Genomic DNA, 22,041 nt, shown 5'->3' on the forward strand with positions numbered 1-22,041 from the left:
AGACAAATAGTTCTCGACGATTCTGCTGCGTTAAACCGGTATTTTATGTGTATCAAAATTTATTTTGAAGTTTGGTCGAATTTGACATTTTATAATTCTCATGAATGAAATCATTCGATCCAAATAGTAATGGACAACTCATGTAAAAAATTAAACTCGGAGTTATTTGTCGTCTCATTTTTAATATTGTCACATTGTGTACATACGCTTATTTTTAGAGATAGCAGAGAATCTTCGTTATAAAAGTTCGCCTCTATCAGCGTTAACATTGTAATGCAAGTTTTTTTTCCAGCTTTTCGCTAACAAACTACACCATTTGTCGTTCGCTTGTAGTAGATTATATTTTAAAGCGCTCTCATGCATAAATAAAAGGCTTTAGAAGTAATTTATTTCTTGTGATGTTTCGTAATTTAAAAATAAAATGTAAACACTTTTCAGTAATATACCGTGTTTTATTGACGGTAGCATACCAAGTTACTTTGGTTTGAAGTGAAAAATAAAAGCTTTTACACCACTTATTATTATTTGCATTTTCTGCTGTTCCTACGCTTTAAATATTCACGAGGGATACTCAAAAGTGGGTCAGTGTTTACATATGTGCGTCAGAATTTTATGTCAGTGTAACAAAAATAATTTTACATCCTTTTATTAATCTACAAACTGTTAAGTCTGTAATTAGAAATGAAGAGTTGTCACTTCACTTGAGGACCTCAGTGGTTCTGAAAGGATCAGATGGGCAGACGGTGAAGGCGTGGCTTTCGGATATTCTAATATTGGGACTGTGATTCGAATCCCTCACAGTGCAAGAATGTATGTAACGCATTTGTTTTGTATTGTGCTGTTTTCTGTAAGTAAATGTCTTTAAGCGAATATTGATCCATTCTAGGGATCCTACTAAGTAGTTAAAGTGTAACATAATTTTTAGAAGTGTTTCGGAGTTGGGAAGGGGTCATAAGAACTGTCAGTAAAAGGTATGTGAAGGAGAATGAGAGGGAGAGAATAATAATTTTATTTTCTAATTATGGCGTTTGAAAATTTGCTAAAAGTGAATAAAATGTTACTTTTATTAAATGTTTCCCCGTGTTTTTTTTTTTAATTTGTCGGAGGATCAGTTTCAGAGCAAAGTTATCATCGAACAATCAAATTCATACTTTACACCAAACAAGAAATGTTCATAGTTTGCAACATAAACGTCGAACATGAAAAAATCTCGCGATGATTTTTAGCTTGTCAGCGATGTGTTTCTTGGAGTTAAGAGTACAAATTTCGTGTGAAATATTTCGTTCCAGGCAATATATTATAACCTTCATAGATCTGTGTAGTAATATCGCAGAACTTCTAGGTTATGTCTGGCAACTTTGTGCCAGTGGCTTTTAGATGGGTCTTATAATTAATAATTTATAATTCCCGCTAACTTTCGAGTACAGATGCAAGGACGCACGCGTAGTTTTTCTACCTCTGAGAGCAGGCCAAGGTGAACAGAGTTTGAGAATAAAAGTTCGCAATGTTTCTGGAATTAATGTGAGACAAACGTTTCTGGCGATCGTTTATTAATTAAAAAATGTTCTTGCCAACAGTTTTCGTTTATACCACGCCCATCCTTTGTTGTTTACAAAAAAGCATCTAAAGTAAATAATTAAAGTAAAGGTTATGTATCAGTATCTTGTTTTATGCAGCTATAATTTTCAGTTAAATACATAGTTACTTCGGTAAATTTCTCAAGTCTTCAGGTTCTTCGTATCTTAATTTTGTTATGTGTGACGAGTGGTCCAAAGAGCAAATGTTAACTTTAGTAGAACAATAATAGTTGCAGGGAGGGTTTGGTGGATCAGAAGATTATAAAAAAACCAAACTAAGTTTCTGACTAATTAATGTTTGACATAAAGACGTTTAGTGTGGACATCGAGTGTTTAACTACACTGTTAGTGAACAATATTCAGTACGAAGATTTCTGTCTTCTGGGTTGTTGCGCCGTGTAGACTGGTCGATGTTAACCAACGTTTCAAAGGTCATACTGCCTCCGTCATCAGGGCGATGAGTATGAAGATTTCTGTCTTCTGCGTTGTTGCGCCGTGTAGACTGGTAGATGATTACCAACGTTTCAGAGGTCATACTGCCTCAATCATCAGGGCGATGAGTATGAAGATTTCTGTCTTCTGGGTTGCGCTGTGTAGTCTGGTCGATGTTAACCAACGTTTCAGAGGTCATACTGCCTCCGTCATCAGGGCGATGAGTATGAAGATTTCTGTCTTCTGCGTTGTTGCGCCGTGTAGACTGGTAGATGATTACCAACGTTTCAGAGGTCATACTGCCTCCGTCATCAGGGCGATGAGTATGAAGATTTCTGTCTTCTGGGTTGTTGCGTCGTGTAGACTGGTAGATGATTACCAACGTTTCAGAGGACATACTGCCTCCGTCATAAGGGCGTTTCATCTCAGTATGTCCTCTGAAACTTTGGTAAACATCTACCATACTACACGGCGCAACAACCCAGAAGACAGAAATCTTCGTAGGCACCACTCTGAAAACCTCAAATCATAAATATTCAGTACCATTCTTTGCCTTGATGTTACCCGGCTTCAGTGTCTCTTATTTGTGTGACAACTTCAATAGCGCCGTGTAGATTTGTGTAGATAAATACCAGCGTTTCAGATAAATGTATTGTCTGCACCTTCAGAGCTCCAGATCAAACTCAGTATTAAGCATCATTTGTAGCGTGAAAACCCAGGACGACATTTCCATCCTCCTCTGTTCCCATACATTAAAGTTGCAGGTGGAGATATGTCATTTAAACATTAAATATTCCCACTAAGCTGTCTCGCACCGTTTCTCATTTTCCAACGGCTTAAACCAGGTGGAATCGTTCAGACTACATTAAATTACTCGTCGACTACGTTCTCCGGCAGCGCCTATTATAATGTCAATGTAATTTTAACGTTAATTTTTCATCACTGGAACGAGGAAAAGCTCTAGTGCTCTAGAACAGCAGCTCAGACTTCGTTAATTATTTATCCCAGTTTAAATTTATATACATCCAGTTAAGCTTTGTCAGGTTAAACGCTGGGAGCTGTGTGGTCCACTTAACATTTTGTCACATAGTTGAGTCACATCACACGTCAGTTGCGTACACAGGACCGGTCACTGTCATCGATTCACATCATTTTATAGCGCTGTTTTCTGAGATAGAAAAGTTATTGTAAATGGCGTATAAGAATTTAGACAACATTGTCGTGGTCTATTAAAGAAAAAGAGTTTTTAGCTGTTTAACTACTCTGTTTTACCTGCCGTAGCTTCGGAAGAGGGGATGATTTTGTATAGATCTTCTGTGTTGTTACGCCGAAAAGTCTATTGATTTTATACAACAATTTTGGATGAACATACTGCCTACATCTTCAGGGCTAATGTGCGGAGGGTGAGGGTGATGACGATTTATATAGGATCGGAGGATCAGATCATGGAATTGTGCAATTAGAGCTGCGAAGTAAGGGATATGTAGCCGTAACTCAGGTATTTCTGGTTTGGTCATTAACCTTGACCTCTACGTCTTCGTAACTCTCGTGAACTATCCACTTCTTAAACCTTACTTTAGCCCTGAAAATTGAGTCAGTATATTTCTACGAAACGTTGGTATTTATTGCCCGATAGACCGACATCGACAACTTCAGCCTCAAATCTCTGTCTAATCCTTATTCCACTCTAGTATTTGCGGAGAGAAACGTGTATGAAATCCATTAACACATTCTGAAGCCCTCTGATCTAGCAGGAAAATCCATCATGTTGTACGCATTATATGGGGTCAGAACCATTGAGTACTGTTTGTTTATACCAATTCTATTGTAACGAACAAGTGACCAAGAGGAAATGCCTTTCGGAACGCTGGCTGCAAACAGAACGCCCGTTCAATAGTACGAGTATGGTAGGGTGTAGCAGGGCTACCAACGATGAAAAACGGAAGTCTTCATGTCGACATTTGTGTTTTGAGATTTTTTGGACAATTCCCAAGAACCGTCATATCTACATTTCTCAATGCCATCACTTCAGCCCTGAAGATGCAGAGTGAATGTTTCTTTGAAACATTTGTATCTACTTACGAGTATACACGTCGGTCATCAAACTCAGAACAACAGCATCGTCGTCTTCGTCAAACCTGTGAGAACCTCGTACCTCACATTTTTACGGTAGATTCTTTGCACTGCCAGATTTACATTCAACATTGGATATTTCTTCAGATTATTTGTTGCTATTTTGATATATTTGTTTAAAATGAATTTTAAAGGAATATGACGTAAAGATGTGGATTTTATTCATGTGGCTCAAGGCAGGAAATTGTGATTGGCTCTTCTGAACACTGTAATAAATATATCAAATCTAAAACTTCTTGACGATGGTGAAGAGTCAATTGAATAAAAATTTCCTTGGATATTATCCATCGTCTAGTAAATATAAAACGTAAAAAACGACGTTTCGGAGATGGGACTCTATCTCCGTCTTCAGGTTCCTACACAGTTGGGCCCACTAGATAGAGCTAATCCCGGTCCGGAGATAGGGACTGTGTAGGAACCTGAACCCATCTCCGAAACGTCGTTTTTTACGTTTTATATTTACTAGACGATGGATAATATCCAAGGAAATGTTTATTCAATTGACTGTAATAAATATATTGGCTCCAAAATGGCGAGAAATAATGTTAAAATTCTTGTAGTTTTAAGTACACTTCTGTATACATTTTCGTGGCATGGTACTTAATAACGCACAAGAATAAATTCAAATTATAGCATTAATGTAATTCGCATTGTAGACATGTTTCCCAAATGATTTCTTCTTCGCTTCTCGTTTCCAAACAAAATTTTGTATGCATTTCTTTCCTTTCACGTGCGTGCTTCCGTACATCTCGAATCTGCCCCGTCATTGAAGATCTGAATCACCGTAAGATAATTTGGTTTACGTTAGAAGTTCGGAAGTTTCTTATTATGCAGATTTTACACACTCCAGTTATTTCTACCCTCCCCCCAAAAACGATAAACCTTTAAAGCCCAGTGGTAACTATTTGTACCACCTGCTTTAACTGTTAGTAACTCCGCATTCTGTATATGGGTTTCGTACAGTTAACAAAGAAAACAGCGATTTCCATAAAGAACGTTTTCCAGCTTATCGTTGTAACGTGGAAGTGTTGTGTTTTCTTTGAGGTACGGGCTGTATATTTAAATATTATTTTAGACGAATTTTGTTTTCAAAAGAGTTAACGCAGGTGTTAGTAAATACAATACCTTTTTAGATTACTAAGTAAACTTATAATTACTTTGTGTGTAGACGCGGTGTGTTATTTATTGTTGGTCTGTGTTCTTTGAATTCTTCGAATGTTGGTTTTGTATCTTTTCAGATCACGGAGGCGTTGTCATTTCTCCATTATTCGGGCCATGTCCTTCACAGGAATGTGTGTCCTAGCAGCATTCTAGTTACGAAGAAGGGAACCTGGAAACTTGGGGGCCTCGAATTTATGGGTAAGTCTTAAAAAAAACTCTCTAACTAAAATTCCATTTCCTGTAATAAATACATGGATTACGTCAAGTAGATCTAATGGGTCTACGCTTGTAACAGTTGCTAATCATACAGATTTACATAATCATCTTCAACCTGGATTATTAAATAAATTTTCTTTTAGTATATTTCCATGCAAAAGTGTCATGTTGTTCGTTGAAAACAAAATTTAACTTTTAAATTCGCGAGTGATTTTTCTATTTAATCCACTCACATATCAAAATATCCCAGCCAAAAAGGCCAGAGCGAAACATAGATATGGTTATAATATTAAAAACTGTCAATATTCACGGAAAACAATATATAGTTTAATAAATTATTAACTTTGCCGTTTGTTTAAGCAGCTTATCTGTAAGGTACGATGATAAAACTCCACGTATTCTTGACCTTGGAATTAGACAGGCATAGGTTTCATTCTAACTCAACCGGTTTTATGTGTGTCAAAATGAACAAGATGATAAAGAATATTCTATGATGAGAAATTTAATATTTTATGCCTTGATATTGAAGACTGCTGAACAAATATTTCATGTTCTTCAGGTACTGGGGAAAAAGGCAGTTAATAAATTCTTCGAACATGTGGTACAGCTTAAATACAGTACTATAAAATAGGATAACTAATCAAAATTGCATTCAAGAAGCAATTATAAGGAGGTAGAATTTGATGTTTCCACGGCAGCGAGTCTGAAGATGACTGTCTTCTGGGTCGCCCTGATAATGGAGGCAGTAAGGACCTCTAAAACTTCTGTAAACTTCTAACAGACTGCACGGCGCAACAACCCAGAAGACAAACTTCTTCATTTGTGAGAAAATTAAGTTCGGGGAATGTTTGCTACTGTGTAGTTCGCCATCTTTTGTCTTCCCGTCTGCGATATAAAGTAGTTAAGATTAAAATGTACACAATTATACTTTTACCTGTAGACTGTGATATTATATATTCACATCGCCGTCAAAACCTCAGGTCGTTGTTTTTATACGTACGAAACTTGATCTTTCGTAAGGGATGAAGTACCAGGAGGCTGAGAAATTTACAGTGAGGAGCTCCATAACTTAAATCTTTGCCAAGTATTATTAAGACGATTAAATCAAGAAATGTGAGATGGACGGGTATGTATCACGTATGGGAGATGAAAAATGCTTACTAAATTTTGACTGAAAGCCTGAAGGAAGACCTAGTTGTAAAAGGAAGGAGTAAATTGGAATTGAGGGAGGGAGGGAATGAACTGGATTCGTAATGCTCAGGATAAGGATCCGTTTTCGGCTTTTGTTTACGTTGTAATGAACTTTCATGGTACACAGAAGTTGGGAATTCATTGAATAGCTAATCGACTGTAGACTTCTAAAGACGAACTCTTCTCCGAAAATGTGATTGGAAAAATCTCGTGTGTTTAAATCGATTAAAATAAGCATGTGTGTTCCCTGAGAGTTTCTTTAGAAGTTTTGTACTAATGTTTTGTTTCATTCATGTATGCTGCATGCCACGCCCATACAATTCTTCTTTGATCTCCTAAAAACGTTTTGCGACTGGTACAAAATCTTGAGTTCTTCATAAATCCAATTTACTTAATACTTCTGTTATTTCATTACTCTTAGGCGAAAATGTTTTTATCAGCATCGTTTTCAAATACTTCCATCTGTGTTCTATGCCGCAATATGGAATAACATATTGAGTGCCTTTATATTAGGCATAAAATATGAAATCGAAACGCGTTGTCAAATTTATAATTTAAATTTGATGTTGTCGATGGTTTTAAACAGTATCTTCTTTTTGCTGTGATGTGCAATGATAGGAAATTGATTTCCTTGAGAAAATTGAATGTGAATCGAATAGGTCTTCATTTATTTAAGACGAAACTATGAAATTTAATTAACTTTCCTGTGCATACATTTCTTTATAATTGTACATTTAAAATCCTTAAAAATTATCACATTATTATATTTCAAACATAAAAGTTAAGTAATGAAAACAATTGCATTATTGAAACAATACGGTGCTGTTTAGTAATGCTATTTTCAAAGCCTCCGCCCACTTACAAGTAGCAACAACGATGTTTGATGAAAGATTCTGTAGCTACATAAACTGATTTTCATCTTCAAAGTGAATAGAAAGCTCTTATTTCCTAACTACGAAAGTTTACATACACAAAGAGTTAGGGATGAGTTGGTGGGTGGATATGACAAAACTTCAATAACTTTCGGGATCTAAACGAAAATCTGTATGTTATCACAATTAATCTGTCTCAGAGATTTTCCGTCCAACTTCTGTGATGAAGTTTAGAGGAGATTAAAGAATAATGCTACAACTTATATCTTAATTGCATCATGCTTGTGTTTCAATACAATACTTTTATTTTCCGTCGTTTACACAAGCTTATTGTTAAAATCATATAAAATTTCACATAAAATTGTTACATTTTAAAATTGACGACATGTTTCGATATACAATCTTATCATCGTCAGGTCTATCAAAATTAAAATTAAAACGAGTAAAAACAAAAGCAATATAAGCAGAGCAACAGATACACCAGATTTTAATTTTAATTTTGATAGACCTGACGATGATAAGATTGTATATCGAAACATGTCGTCAATTTTAAAATGTAACAATTTTATGTGAAATTTTATATGATTTTAACAATAAGCTTGTGTAAACGACGGAAAATAAAAGTATTGTAATAATGCTACAGTAAAGTTCGTGTGGGTGTCCACACATTTGTACGACGCAGTTTCTGTTCAGGATGATGTGAAACAAGGACACAGACACCATTTTATAACTCGGATTGCATTGTCATGAGATTTCTAGAAGTCACGAGAAAATGGAGTTCGTCTGTGGTAAAAATATTAACATATGCCATTATATATATATGTATATATAATGGCATATAAGGCTATAAAAATATAAGTTGATGTTACTGCTGGGGAAACCTTTAACCCTTGGCGGTGAGTCATGCAATTCGAGCGGGGAAATAGCAGTTGCCTTCAACTTTATCAGTAAGAGAAGCTTGTAAAAACGTACGTGGTGCTCAGTTTTGTGCCAGCCACAACTTCATCTTTATTTAGAGATGAAATTTAAGGCAGGAGGGCTGTATGTATGTTTATTTCTCGTTACCAGCCCAGGAAGCTACAAAATCATTCGAAAATTTGACGAAGTTTAAATGTTTGAGAAAAATAATGATAAATCAAAATGTTATTCTCGACAATATTAAGAGTAGATTAGTTTTAAAGTAGTTTTTGTTGCAATTTAGTTGTAGAATCATTATCTAGCCATCTCTCGTCTGAAACTCAAATGGTTTAAATATACAAAGCTCTTTCGATCGAGTAAAATGGAAGAAAATAATGAGGATCCTACAGAGAATTGGAATTGATTGGAGAGGTAGAAGACTAATCGAAAACCTGTACATGCAGCAAGAAGTCAAAGTGAGACTGGACTCAGGAGACACCAACAGCGCTGAGATATGTAGAGATGTATGACAGGGATGCTGCTTACTTGGACACTCAGGAAGAAGGAACAGAAATACCTGGAGAGTTTTGAAATGTGGTGTTGGAGAAGAATAGAGAAGATCAGGTGGACGGATCGAGTGACCAACGAAGAAGTATTGAGGAGAGTCAACGAGCAAAGATTGCACGAAGAAAAGCTAACTGGCTGGGACATATTATGAGAAGGAATGGGTTACTGAGTGATATCATCGAAGGCCAGGTTGAAGGAAAGCGAGGACTGGGAAGAAGACGGATACAGCTAACTGACTATCTGAAACAAGGAAAGAAGATGAAGTTTCAGGAATTAAAATGAGAAGCTGAGAATAGGGTAAACTGGAGAGCTCTTTTTGGGCAGAGCAATGGACCTGTCGTAAGACAGAACACTAAATAATAATAAAAATGTTACCTGCTGTTTTACATGGCTTGGAAACTTGTTCTCTGACCTTGGGATGTTTGAGAAGAAATTATTTCATGAGAATATCTAGTTATAAGATCTATCAAGAGAATGGAGAAAATTACGTATTGTGGAAGTTTACAATTTGTACTTTTAAACACAGACCATATTTTTAGGGCGATCATTTCTTCCCTTTTCTCGTAATTTCCCTCACAGTTTAAGGCGAAAGTAGCCAAATAAAGACCAAGTTATAAATATCAAATCTGTGCCCGTGCTGTAGCACCACGCAGTGAAGACGTATGGCGACTATAAATAAGGCTCCACGCATTTATGCTTCATGTTCTGTCATTTTACCCCCGAGAAAGGAGCTCACAGGAGGTTAGATTGACCATCAGGTAGTCTGGACGTCATGGCTAAGACATAAACGTCTGTCCGTCTGTCCCTGCCGGTATTACCCAGCCCGTTGTCAGTATAAGGCAATATATGTCGACATGTATCGCCACTCACGTGGTACATTCGAGATGAACTTGGCATGTACCACGGACTGGACCAGAATACGCTGTGAAGATGGGTCTATCACGAGAATTAATTTGTGCGATTTCAAGTCCTCTTCTTTAGGGTTTTTGTTCCTGTGTAGTGTCATGGACGTTTATAAGCGTGTCATAAAATACTCTCGTAATAGTGAAATTAGTGGCGTTTGTTGTGACTTACGAATATTCGTGTTCCTCAAGAAGGGTTACTTAAACTATCGACTGCTCGGCAAAGTTCATGCAGTGTGGATTCAGTGAGGCGTATAAATAATAACTCAGCACAAGTAATAAAAATTTACAACAGACACATTTATAATAGTTGTAATGTTATAGGCGGCTATTATCGGTAATATCATGTACAGGTCGAGACAGTAATGTATGCAAACATTGACTGAGCCTGTGACATGAAGACTATCGCCTTTGTTTATTGCAAATTAGCCATAAAGATGGATACAGAATATATCTTATAAATATTTATATCTGCCAACGACAGTACATGACGTTAAAAACCCACCATCATCATCCACATGGCCGTGAGAACTCCTGTAATTTCGGAATTTTCCCTCATTAATGTTGTTTGTTCTTAAGTGATTTTTATCGATACTGCTTGAAACGTAGAGCAATAGCCTCATGTCGAGTTTAGTTTTCTCATCATGGCTGCCTGCCCTGATATTAAATATAAAGTGTTATTACCAAAAATTAAGCCCGTTCTCAAGGTTAGTTTAATTTTTAACTAGTCAAATATGCGCAGTCCGGATGGACAACGACGTTGGACTGAATCCAGCACGCGGGTCCGGTTTTTGAAACTACGAAGGTACTTACAATAAATAGAAAGTTGATTTGCTTTTATTTTTCTGGAGGCTTCTGTGTGCATCAGAGTGAATGAGTTTTAGCGACTATAGAATTTTGGGCCCGGGGGGGGGGGGGAGATCGATGTAAGGTTTTCCAATGGAATGCATAATACGACACACCTAAATGAGCCTCTCGTCGAATTCATCGTCTATAGGATTGACAAATTACGACTTTTGAGGAGTTTGAAGTAGTTTTTGTTCGAAGCTTAGATCTGCTGAATGACGCAAAACCATCTCCGAAACCACAATCTGTATATACTGCCAGGTCAGATGCAGCAAGTAGAATTTAAAAATAATTCAAACTTGAGGAGCATTCATTTTGTAGCAGAAAATAACACAGATTTCTTAATTAATCAATATCTGGGTCTCACTAACACAGCTGCTGTTGTTGGAGATAGAATTCCGGGGCATTGTGCAACGGCTGAGCTTTGAAATATTCTGTGTCATAGTCACGTATTTCTATAAAGACAAACAGTGGTTCGTGTCCTGTGTCAAACATGTTTTTTTACTTTGTATATTTTTATTTCTAGTAGCTTCTAAATGTGCTCGCATTTATCACCAACTTCATTCTACACTTTTTTTTTAAATAAAAACGTAGGTGTTTTGATCATTTTACGATCATCAGTGTTAATACGTAATTTAAGTCAAACATTTTATATATACACATAATAAAATGGGCAAATGTTTAATACTTTAAAGCCGAAGCTCGTTTTAATAATATTATTTTATTTTTAGTCCTTACCTCACAGAAAACATAATACAAAATTCAATTCAATTCAATTAATTTATTTACGTGTTTGCCAACAGCAAGAAGCCAATAACAGGCAAACACTGATAATATATACAATAATAGTGAAATAATAATGGAATAATAGTAATAATAATAATAATAATAGTCGAAACCGCCAGAAATCTAATCGTCATTTTGAACTCCAGCTGTGAATTTGTATATTTGTAAATATATTTATTTGATTATTCCCAGAGTAAAAAATTGTTTTAACACTTTCACGTTGTTTAATACCTGTGTTTTTTTAAAAAACGTCAAAAGCCCTGTACTACAAAACGGAAACGTTACACTGGCACACGACTCATGAACGACGTTATGATACTTTAGTAACAGTTACTTGTAGAAGTTGATAATATTTAAGCTTCCTGAGTCTTATTAATATGACATGACGGTGTTCAGATAGCTTTTATAGCATTGTTCAGTAACCCGGTACTAATTGTTACTTATTACACTGACGATGGATGCGGTTAGCACCTCTGCAACGTCGGAAAATTTTTACCAAACTACACGACGCAATATCCAATAAGAGAGTCGTCTTAATTTTTTCTACGTGTACAGGCTGAACTGCGTTACCATGTTCATTGTGCTCCAAATAATTTGAACAAAATTAAAATCTAGCTTTATGAGGAAAGGTTATGTGTTCGTATAACAGGATTCGTGTTTCAGATTTTCCAGCTTTCTCCGCGCGTAAACAAAATGTGACCGAACATGTGACACTACTGACGTAATCTTTCCCGTACGGTAATTTTCATTGGGTCGGCTGACAACGCCGGAGGCTGTTTAATAAATCTGTACATTATAACTGTGTGCACACAAACAATCACAGTGCACTGAAAATGTGTAATGAATTCACGGCAGACGTTTCAGCATAAATACACCTTGTTTACATGGCGACGAGCTGACTCTTGTGTACCCAGTGTGGGGACTGTGAATGTGACACCCGTTGAAATGGTTCCAACAAAAACGTTGCGTGAATGGGGGGAAGGGGTACCAAAAGTGAGTGGCGGAATAGATAAGCAAATGATGCACGCCACTTCTGAAGGCAGGGCATGATGCGGAAATACTTTGGGAGATCCGGAGTTCTCAAGGCGGTGAAGATATCAATGTCTGTCATGTAAGATTTGAGGTTCTCACAGCGGTGAGTATGAAGATTTCTGTCTTCTGGGTTGTTGCGCTGTGTAGTCTGGTCGATGTTTACCAACGTTTCGGAGGTCATAATGCCTCCGTCATCAGGGCGATGAGTGTGAAGATTTTTGTCTTCTGGGTTGTTGCGCCGTGTAGTCTGGTCGATGTTTACCAACGTTTCGGAAGTCATACTGCCTCCATCATCAGGGCGATGAGTATGAAGATTTCTGTCTTCTGGGTTGTTGCGCTGTGTAGTCTGGTCGATGTTTACCAATGTTTCGGAGGTCATACTGCCTCCGTCATCAGGGCGATGAGTATGAAGATTTCTGTCTTCTGGGTTGTTGCGCTGTGTAGTCTCGTAGATGTTTACCAACGTTTTAGAGGTCATACTGCCTCCGTCATCAGGGCGATGAGTATGAAGATTTCTGTCTTCTGGGTTGTTGCGCTGTGTAGTCTGGTCGATGTTAACCAACGTTTCAGAGGTCATACTGCCTCCGTCATCAGGGCGATGAGTATGAAGATTTCTGTCTTCTGGGTTATTGCGCTGTGTAGTCTGGTCGATGTTAACCAACGTTTCAGAGGTCATACTGCCTCCATCATCAGGGCGATAAGTATGAAGATTTCTGTCTTCTGGGTTGTTGCGCTGTGTAGTATGGTCGATGTTAACCATTGTTTCGGAGGTCATACTGTCTCCATCATCAGGGCGATGAGTATGAAGATTTCTGTCTTCTGGGTTGTTGCGCTGTGTAGTCTGGTCGATGTTAACCAACGTTTCAGAGGTCATATTGCCTCCGTCATCAGGGCGATGAATATGAAGATTTCTGTCTTCTGGGTTGTTGCGCTGTGTAGTATGGTCGATGTTAACCATTGTTTCGGAGGTCATACTGCCTCCATCATCAGGGCGATGAGTATGAAGATTTCTGTCTTCTGGGTTGTTGCGCCGTGTAGTATGGTCGATGTTAACCAATATTTCGGAGGTCATACTGCCTCCGTCATCAGGGCGATTGACGCCCTGATGACGGAGGTAGTATGACCTCAGAAACGTTGGTAAACATCGACCATACTACACAGCGCAACAACCCAGAAGACAGAAATTTTCAGTGTTTCTCATGGTTGTGACGCTGTGTGGACTTGTAAGTATATATAATTTCGAAGAAATTCGTTGTCTCTGTGTTCAAGTGCCGAAACGTTGGTATATACCTGCAAGTCAGGATCAGCCCTGACGATGGAGACAGTATGTTACTGAGAAATATTGGTAATACCTACAAGTCCACACGGCGTCACGCTCGAGTACAGAAACACAGAGTTGCTTTATCCACTAGTACAGTAGAAACGCCTGTATTTTGGGACGGACAGAGAGTTATTTATCTTGCCTTCCCCTATCAGCTCACTTTACGGTTATCTTACAAAATTGACTTTAACGTAATAATAGTAGTTTTCGAGTTATCGATCTGCAACACAAGTTCAGTTATATACACTTGTTTTATGAGTAAAAATTCACTTGTCTTTGTGACGTTTTGAGTCTGATATCATCATCATTTTGTTTTCACAGTTTTTGAAAAGCTGGATCATTCTAACACGCTACTTATTCCAGCCGTAATTGTGTTCTCATTATCCTAAAGCTCACTATTGTGCAAGTGACTTACGAATCACAAACCATTTCTAGTGAAAATTTCCCTCGCTCACGAGTTACGGAGCGTAAAATGACCACAACTGAGGGCCATGGTGATGTGGGCACACTCAGGCAAATGAAACCGCAGTGCGACCCAGCCTTACCTCTTGTCGCAGAGAGAGGTGTTCAAATTCAAAGCCTCAGAAGGTAGTATGTATCTCCACACGGTCTCTGCCGTAGGTGTTAGAGCCCGCTATCATTTATAATGAAGCACGTTTGACTTCCCAGGAAGTTATTCTGTTAGTTAGAATTAACATAAATTCTTCATCTCGACACTTCTATGTTGTCTTTGCTTTATTTAATAATGCTCTTTCAAGTGAATGAATTTTAAGGTATATTAAAACAGTTTGCTGCGGTCTAAGTGTAGACCTAATCTTCCTAAGGAGTGATTGGGATAAATCACTAATATCATCTCTTTTTCCTATTGGAAATTAAACCCGGAACGTCTAAATACAAGGCATGAATACGACACCTCAAACCATGCATTTGTTTCTCCTTCTGTCTTACTAAGGTCCTCGCCTTTACCATGGTTTTATGTTCGTTAAAGTACGTTACATCTGAATACATGTACTAAAACGTGTGTGAGATTTTCTATTGACAAACGAGACATCAGTCCATATAAATGCTCATGTAATTTATACGAGATATATTGCTTTGGTTCGCCACGGTGGTCTAGCGGTCAGAACACTAGCCTTGTAAGCCTTAGGTCCCGGGTTCAATTCCCGGTGGTGCTCAAATTTATAACTTGTGTTGGGCAAGGCCGTGGTCTAGGCATCACGGAGTTTTCCTCCGGGGGCTTCCCCGGTTTCTCCGTGGCATCCCAACAATTACTCTATTCACACACAGAAGAAGGCAATGGCAAACCACTTCTGGATCATCTGCCAAGAACGTATATGAACAGGTCCCAGTCCGAGAAAAGGATGGAAGGATCCTGTTCATATGGACCTGTCGTCAGACAGAACACTACAAATAAAAAAATAATAATAATATTGCTTTGATATTTATACCTCAGTTAACGATTTCTAATTAGGAAAGTTAAGACGCTGTCTTTTTCTAATTCTAACGTGCGAATATACCGTTTCTTATAAAATTTCAAGATTCATTGCCTTGATGACGGAGGCAGTATGACCTCTGAAACGTTGGTAAAGATCTACCATACTACACAGCGCAACAACCCAGAAGACAGAAATCTTCATAATCATCATTTCATTTTCCATATCTTTATTAAATGAAGAATATAAATTATAAATCTGCTTATGAAGAGGCGAATTGCTGTCCACAGTTTAGCCCAAAGATTGTGTTTAATTCTGTGATATTAGTTGCTCCCTTGACCGGTCTAGAGTAAACTTTTGTGTGTGTGTTGATTTATTATACGAACCTCTAAATACGAATCCATTGAAATTCAGTACTCCAGGACACACTATGCAACTACTCGATTATAATCTGTGCATTTGGTACGCAATAATCATTGGTAAAAGGTCGTTCATGTCGCCTGTGATACAAGTTGAAAGTACAAATGTTTGGCGAACGTGTTAAATAGAAATTACATTATACGAAAAGCCTTTTGCTGACAATTGACATGATAGCCCTTCCACTGTACCGCAAGTTTGAGTGTTTTTTCTTCTACTCGTTAACAAGCACTTATCAGTGTTGTTACAAGCGATTCCTATATCCACACACCCGGTTGTGGAAATCTCGTTTGTGGTCTTCTGAGAAATGCACTGCCCCCGTTCTTCTGAGTAATAAATGGGCGTGAAATAATCCTCCAGAACAACTGCTAACGACCTGTAAGATTACACGGCGTCAGGAAACTGTATTTTACAGCTCGTTCACTGATAAAGTTTAACGCAAATGTTACTTCGCGGCTCACGTCTGGAACTGCATGACTCGCCGATAAGTGGTAAGGAGATTTCTCGATATGAGTCAAGTATCGATCCGTAAGAACATTAAAATAAAGTTAAACTATATTGTAGCTATTTTTGTCGGGAGCCGGGAAATGACAGATAGGGCCACCTTTATCACTGTGCGTATCCCGGTGATAATATGAAGATACTGAGGAAGATCTTACCGAGAATGGATCCCGAAGCCTGTATAATGGTTGCAGGAGTTGTAGCAACTCGAATGCAAAGTTCAGTTCATAGACTTTGAAGAAGAGGTGCTGACAGTGATGGGTTTTCTCCATTTGTTCGTAGAAACAACAGTTGTCATGAAACGAGAGAGTGCGTCTATTACATTATCTGTTCTCTGCATGCACAAATATACGTAAACAGATTACAAAAGAGTGATCCATTATGTTAGTGGTTTTAAATATTTATTACGTCTGCAGCTGAGGGAGTATGATTAAAATCTTACAGAATTGACGTGAACACGGTTCGTCTAATTTCGCTGCTGTGTATTTTAACATTGTGAAGACCAACATTCGTAACTGCGCTGTGTTTAAAGTAAAACTATCCACAGTTTTGCTAACATTTGTTGTTGACATATACAGGATGATTCAAAAGGTTAGGGCCAAACTGAAGGAGCGTATAGAGGGACAACTTTCGAATATGAATCCATGTCCTCCGACGTTATCCTAAGTCAGTCGAGGGCATTGAAGGTAGATAAGTCTGACAACATACCGCTGAAATAATTTGGTTTGTAAGATTGCTAATATAATCCTTGTACATTAATACATTCAGAGGTACTTACTGATTTCATCATCACCGCCGTGAAAATCTCAAATCCTACTTATATTAAATACTATTTTTAAATCGAAAGGAAATGAAGTGGCGAACTACGCTAATTATACGCACTGAGTGAATGCAAATAGTGGACACAGTTCTGAATGCAATCAGACATGGAGGGAGCCCATTACAATGCACCGCACGTAGTTACAGACGTCACAGTCTGATGTAGCCATCAAGTGACATTCATTCTCCAGGCTAAATTGTTTCAACGAGTGGAAATGAAATGTGCCATTTACCTGAATCTCCGAAAGTTCTCCAACAAAAAGTGTCAAACATTATGGCACGAATGAAATATATATATATATAAGAACGTCTGTGCTGATAATTTATTCAAAGTAAACCATTGAAATATTATTAAATTGTAGTAAAGTTAGTCTAGAATAAAAGCAGACAAGACTTGAGTAGTGCTTGTTCATGCTTCGTTACCAGGATGCAGGATGAATTTATAATATACAGAGATTGAAAAGTGACGCGGCCTTTTATTAAAAAAATTATTGATGGTTGGAATTCATTGGATTTCAATTGGATTAATAAACACGCTAATCGTGACTATATAAAAGCCTACGCATGTCACGTCATGTTGTACCATCGGTTGTATTTCAATAGTCGAATCACAAGTGCAACGAGTATTCGTTGTCGAAAACTACTTAAATCTCCAGAATTATTTTAGGGATACATTTACCGATTCTGTTGTGTCAAACAAATCGGCGATCCTCCAAAATATTCAAGGTCATTTCTGAATAAATATTCCCACCTTTATTTCTGCCTACCCGTGCGCATCTCAGTCAAGAAACTCATGTCAATTTGGGGTCACGCATAACGTAAGGCCATGTCAAGGGCACGACAAAATAAACCCATGGGTTTTCGGGATTGACGCTTCTAAATTTTCAAGGTCATTTCGAAGTTATTTATCATGCTTATTTCTGAAAACTACCATTCCCAGTTGCCCATATTCATAATATTTATTTGTCAAGGACAGGTCAATCTTAACGTCAGTGCCAAAATAAGCCTAATATTGGCTGGACAGACCTTTCTAAATTTTTCGTGGTCATATTTGGTTCATTTATTCTCATGCTTATATCTGCCAAACTGCGGGCATATGACCTAAAATATTTATATACATTATAGGTCACATATAAGTAAATGCCATATGGAAATCACTACAAAATATGCCCAATAGTTTTCATGTTACAGGTCTTTAAATTTTTCAAGGTCATATTTTCACGCTTTTTCCTCCTAAACCCTAATTACCTGGTTGACCATACTCATGTCAAAAAGAGGTCACCTATAGGTCAAGGTCATAAAGTCACGACAAAATCGGTCCAATAGTTTTCCAGATAATGGTGTTTAAAATTCTCAATCTCATATAATTTTACGGTTATTCCTGTTAAATTGTAAATACCTGGTTGAACATACTCATGTCAAAATGAGGTCACGAAAAAGTCACGGTCATAAGGAAGTCACGACAAAATCGGGCCAATAGTATCCAAGATACAGGACTATAAATTTCTTAAGGTCATATATTTTCACGCTTATATCTACCAAACCGTAAATACCTGGTTGACCAATCTCATGTCAAAATGAGGTCAGGTATCGATTAAGGTCATATGGAAGTCACGATAAAATCGGCCAAATAGTTTGAGAGGATATAGATTTTTAAAGTGCTCAAGTTCTTATAATTTCACGCTTATATCTACCAAACCGTAAATACCTGGTTGACCAAACTCATGTCAAAATGTGGTCAAGCACCGATTAACGCCGTATGGAAGTCACGACAAAATCGGCCCAATAGTATTCAAGATACAGGTCTTTAAAATTCTCAAGGTTATAGATTTTCACGCTTATATCTACCAAACCGTAAATACCTAGTTGACCAAACTCATGTCAAAATCAGGTCAAGTATCGATTAAGCCCATATGGAAGTCACAGCAAAATCGGCCCAATAGTATTCAAGATACAGGTCTTTAAAATTTTCAAGGTCATATTTTTTCACGCTTATATCTACCAAACCGTAAACACCTGGTTGACCAAACTCTTGTCCAAATGAGTTCAAGTATCGATTAAGGCCATATGGAAGTCACGGCAAAATCGGCCCAATAGTATTCAACATACAGGTCTTTAAAATTCTCAAGGTCATATTTTTTCACGCTTATATCTACCAAACCGTAAATACCTGGTTGACCAAACTCATGTCAAAATGAGTTCAAGTATCGATTAAGCCCATATGGAAGTTATGCCAAATCGGCCCAATAGTATTCAAGATACAGGTCTTTAAAATTTTCAAGGTCATATTTTTTCACGTTTATATCTACCAAACCGTAAATACCTGGTTGACCAAACTCATGTCCAAATTAGGTCAAGTATCGATAAAGGCCATATGGAAGTCACGACAAAATCGACCCAATAGTATTCAAGATACAGGTCTTTAAAATTCTCAAGGTCATATATTTTCACGCTTATGTCTGCCAAACCGTAAATACCTGGTTGACCATACTCTTGTCAAAATGAGGTCAAGTATCGATTAAGCCCATATGGAAGTCATGGCAAAATCGGCCCAATAGTATTCAAGATACAGGTCTTTAAAATTTTCAAGGTCATATTTTTTCACGTTTATATCTACCAAACCGTAAATACCTGGTTGACCAAACTCATGTCCAAATCAGGTCAAGTATCGATTAAGGCCATATGGAAGTCACGACAAAATCGGCCTAATAGTATTCAAGATACAGGTCTTTAAAATTCTCAAGGTCATATCTTTTCACGCTTATGTCAGCCAAACCGTTAATACTTGGTTAACCAAAGTCTTGTCAAAATGAGGTCAAGTATCGATTAAGCCCATATGGAAGTCATGGCAAAATCGGCCTAATAGTATTCAAGATACAGGTCTTTAAAAATTTCAAGGTCATATTTTTTCACGTTTATATCTACCAAACCGTAAATACCTGGTTGACCAAACTCTTGTCAAAATGAGGTCAAGTATCGATTAAGCCCATATGGAAGTCATGGAAAAATCGGCCCAATAGTATTCAAGATACAGGTCTTTAAAATTCTCAAGGTCATATCTTTTCACGCTTATGTCTACCAAACCGTAAATACCTGGTTGACCAAACTCTTGTCAAAATGAGGTCAAGTATCGATTAAGCCCATATGGAAGTCATGGAAAAATCGGCCCAATAGTATTCAAGATACAGGCCTTTAAAATTTTCAAGGTCATATATTTTCACGCTTATATCTACCAAACCGTAAATACCTGGTTGACCAAACTCATGTCCAAATCAGGTCAAGTATCGATTAAGGCCATATGGAAGTCACGACAAAATCGGCCCAATAGTATTAAAGATACAGGCCTTTAAAATTTTCAAGGTCATATATTTTCACGCTTATATCTACCAAACCGTAAATACCTGGTTGACCAAACTCATGTCCAAATCAGGTCAAGTATCGATTAAGGCCATATGGAAGTCACGACAAAATCGGCCCAATAGTATTAAAGATACAGGTCTTTAAAAATTTCAAGGTCATATTTTTTCACGTTTATATCTACCAAACCGTAAATACCTGGTTGACCAAACTCTTGTCAAAATGAGGTCAAGTATCGATTAAGCCCATATGGAAGTCACGACAAAATCGGCCCAATAGTATTCAAGATACAGGTCTTCAAAATTCTCGAGGTCGTATCTCTTCACGCTTATATCTACCAAACCGTAAATACCTGGTTTACCAAACTCATGTCAAAATGAGGTCAAGTATCGATTAAGCTCATATGGAAGTCACGGCAAAATCGGCCCAATAGTATTCAAGATACAGGTCTTTAAAATTCTCAAGGTCATATTTTTTCACGTTTATATCTACCAAACCGTAAATACCTGGTTGACCAAACTCTTGTCAAAATGAGGTCAAGTATCGATTAACCCCATATGGAAGTCATGGAAAAATCGGCCCAATAGTATTCAAGATACAGGTCTTTAAAATTCTCAAGGTCATATCTTTTCACGCTTATGTCTACCAAACAGTAAATACCTGGTTGACCAAACTCATGTCAAAATGAGGTCATATATTGATTAAGCCCATATGGAAGTCACGACAAAATCGGCCCAATAGTATTCAAGATACAGGTCTTTAAAATTCTCGAGGTCGTATCTTTTCACGCTTATATCTACCAAACCGTAAATACCTAGTTGACCAAACTCATGTCAAAATGAGGTCAAGTATCGATTAAGCTCATATGGAAGTCACGGCAAAATCGGCCCAATAGTATTCAAGATACAGGTCTTTAAAATTCTCAGGGTCATATTTTTTCACGCTTATATCTACCAAACCGTAAATACCTGGTTGACCAAACTCATGTCAAAATCAGGTCAAGTATCGATTAAGCCCATATGGAAGTCACAGCAAAATCGACCCAATAGTATTCAAGATACAGGTCTTTAAAATTTTCAAAGTCATATATTTTCACGCTTATATCTACCAAACCGTAAACATCTGGTTGACCAAACTCTTGTCCAAATGAGTTCAAGTATCGATTAAGGCCATATGGAAGTCACGGCAAAATTGGCCCAATAGTATTCAAGATACAGGTCTTTAAAATTTTCAAGGTCATATATTTTCACGTTTATATCTACCAAACCGTAAATACCTGGTTGACCAAACTCATGTCCAAATTAGGTCAAGTATCGATTAAGGCCATATGGAAGTCACGACAAAATAGGCCCAATAGTATTCAAGATACAGGTCTTTAAAATTCTCAAGGTCATATCTTTTCACGCTTATGTCTGCCAAACCGTAAATACCTGGTTGGCCAATCTCATGTCAAAATGAGTTCAAGTATCGATTAAGCCCATATGGAAGTCACGACAAAATCGGCACAATAGTATTCAAGATACAAGTCTTTAAAATTCTCGAGGTCGTATCTTTTCACGCTTATATCTACCAAACCGTAAA

At 37.5% G+C, this 22,041-nt stretch overlaps 1 protein-coding gene across 15 annotated transcripts in view; it reads left to right on the forward strand.

Annotated features, from left to right (window-relative positions):
* Window positions 1-22,041, forward strand: part of bma (SCY1-like protein bma) — a 323,838-nt gene that overhangs the window by 165,441 nt on the left and 136,356 nt on the right. For all 15 annotated transcript variants that reach the window (XM_087344003.1, XM_022065882.2, XM_087344002.1 and 12 more), the window contains one exon: window positions 5,381-5,501. In XM_087344003.1, coding sequence (XP_087200129.1) covers window positions 5,381-5,501 — 121 coding nt within the window. The remainder of the gene's footprint in view (window positions 1-5,380; window positions 5,502-22,041) is intronic.

The sequence above is a fragment of the Zootermopsis nevadensis genome, unplaced genomic scaffold (assembly GCF_977971745.1).
Source record: "Zootermopsis nevadensis isolate Lab colony 2312 unplaced genomic scaffold, Znev_1.0 Znev_ptg000007l, whole genome shotgun sequence".
Classification (NCBI taxonomy): domain Eukaryota; kingdom Metazoa; phylum Arthropoda; class Insecta; order Blattodea; family Termopsidae; genus Zootermopsis; species Zootermopsis nevadensis.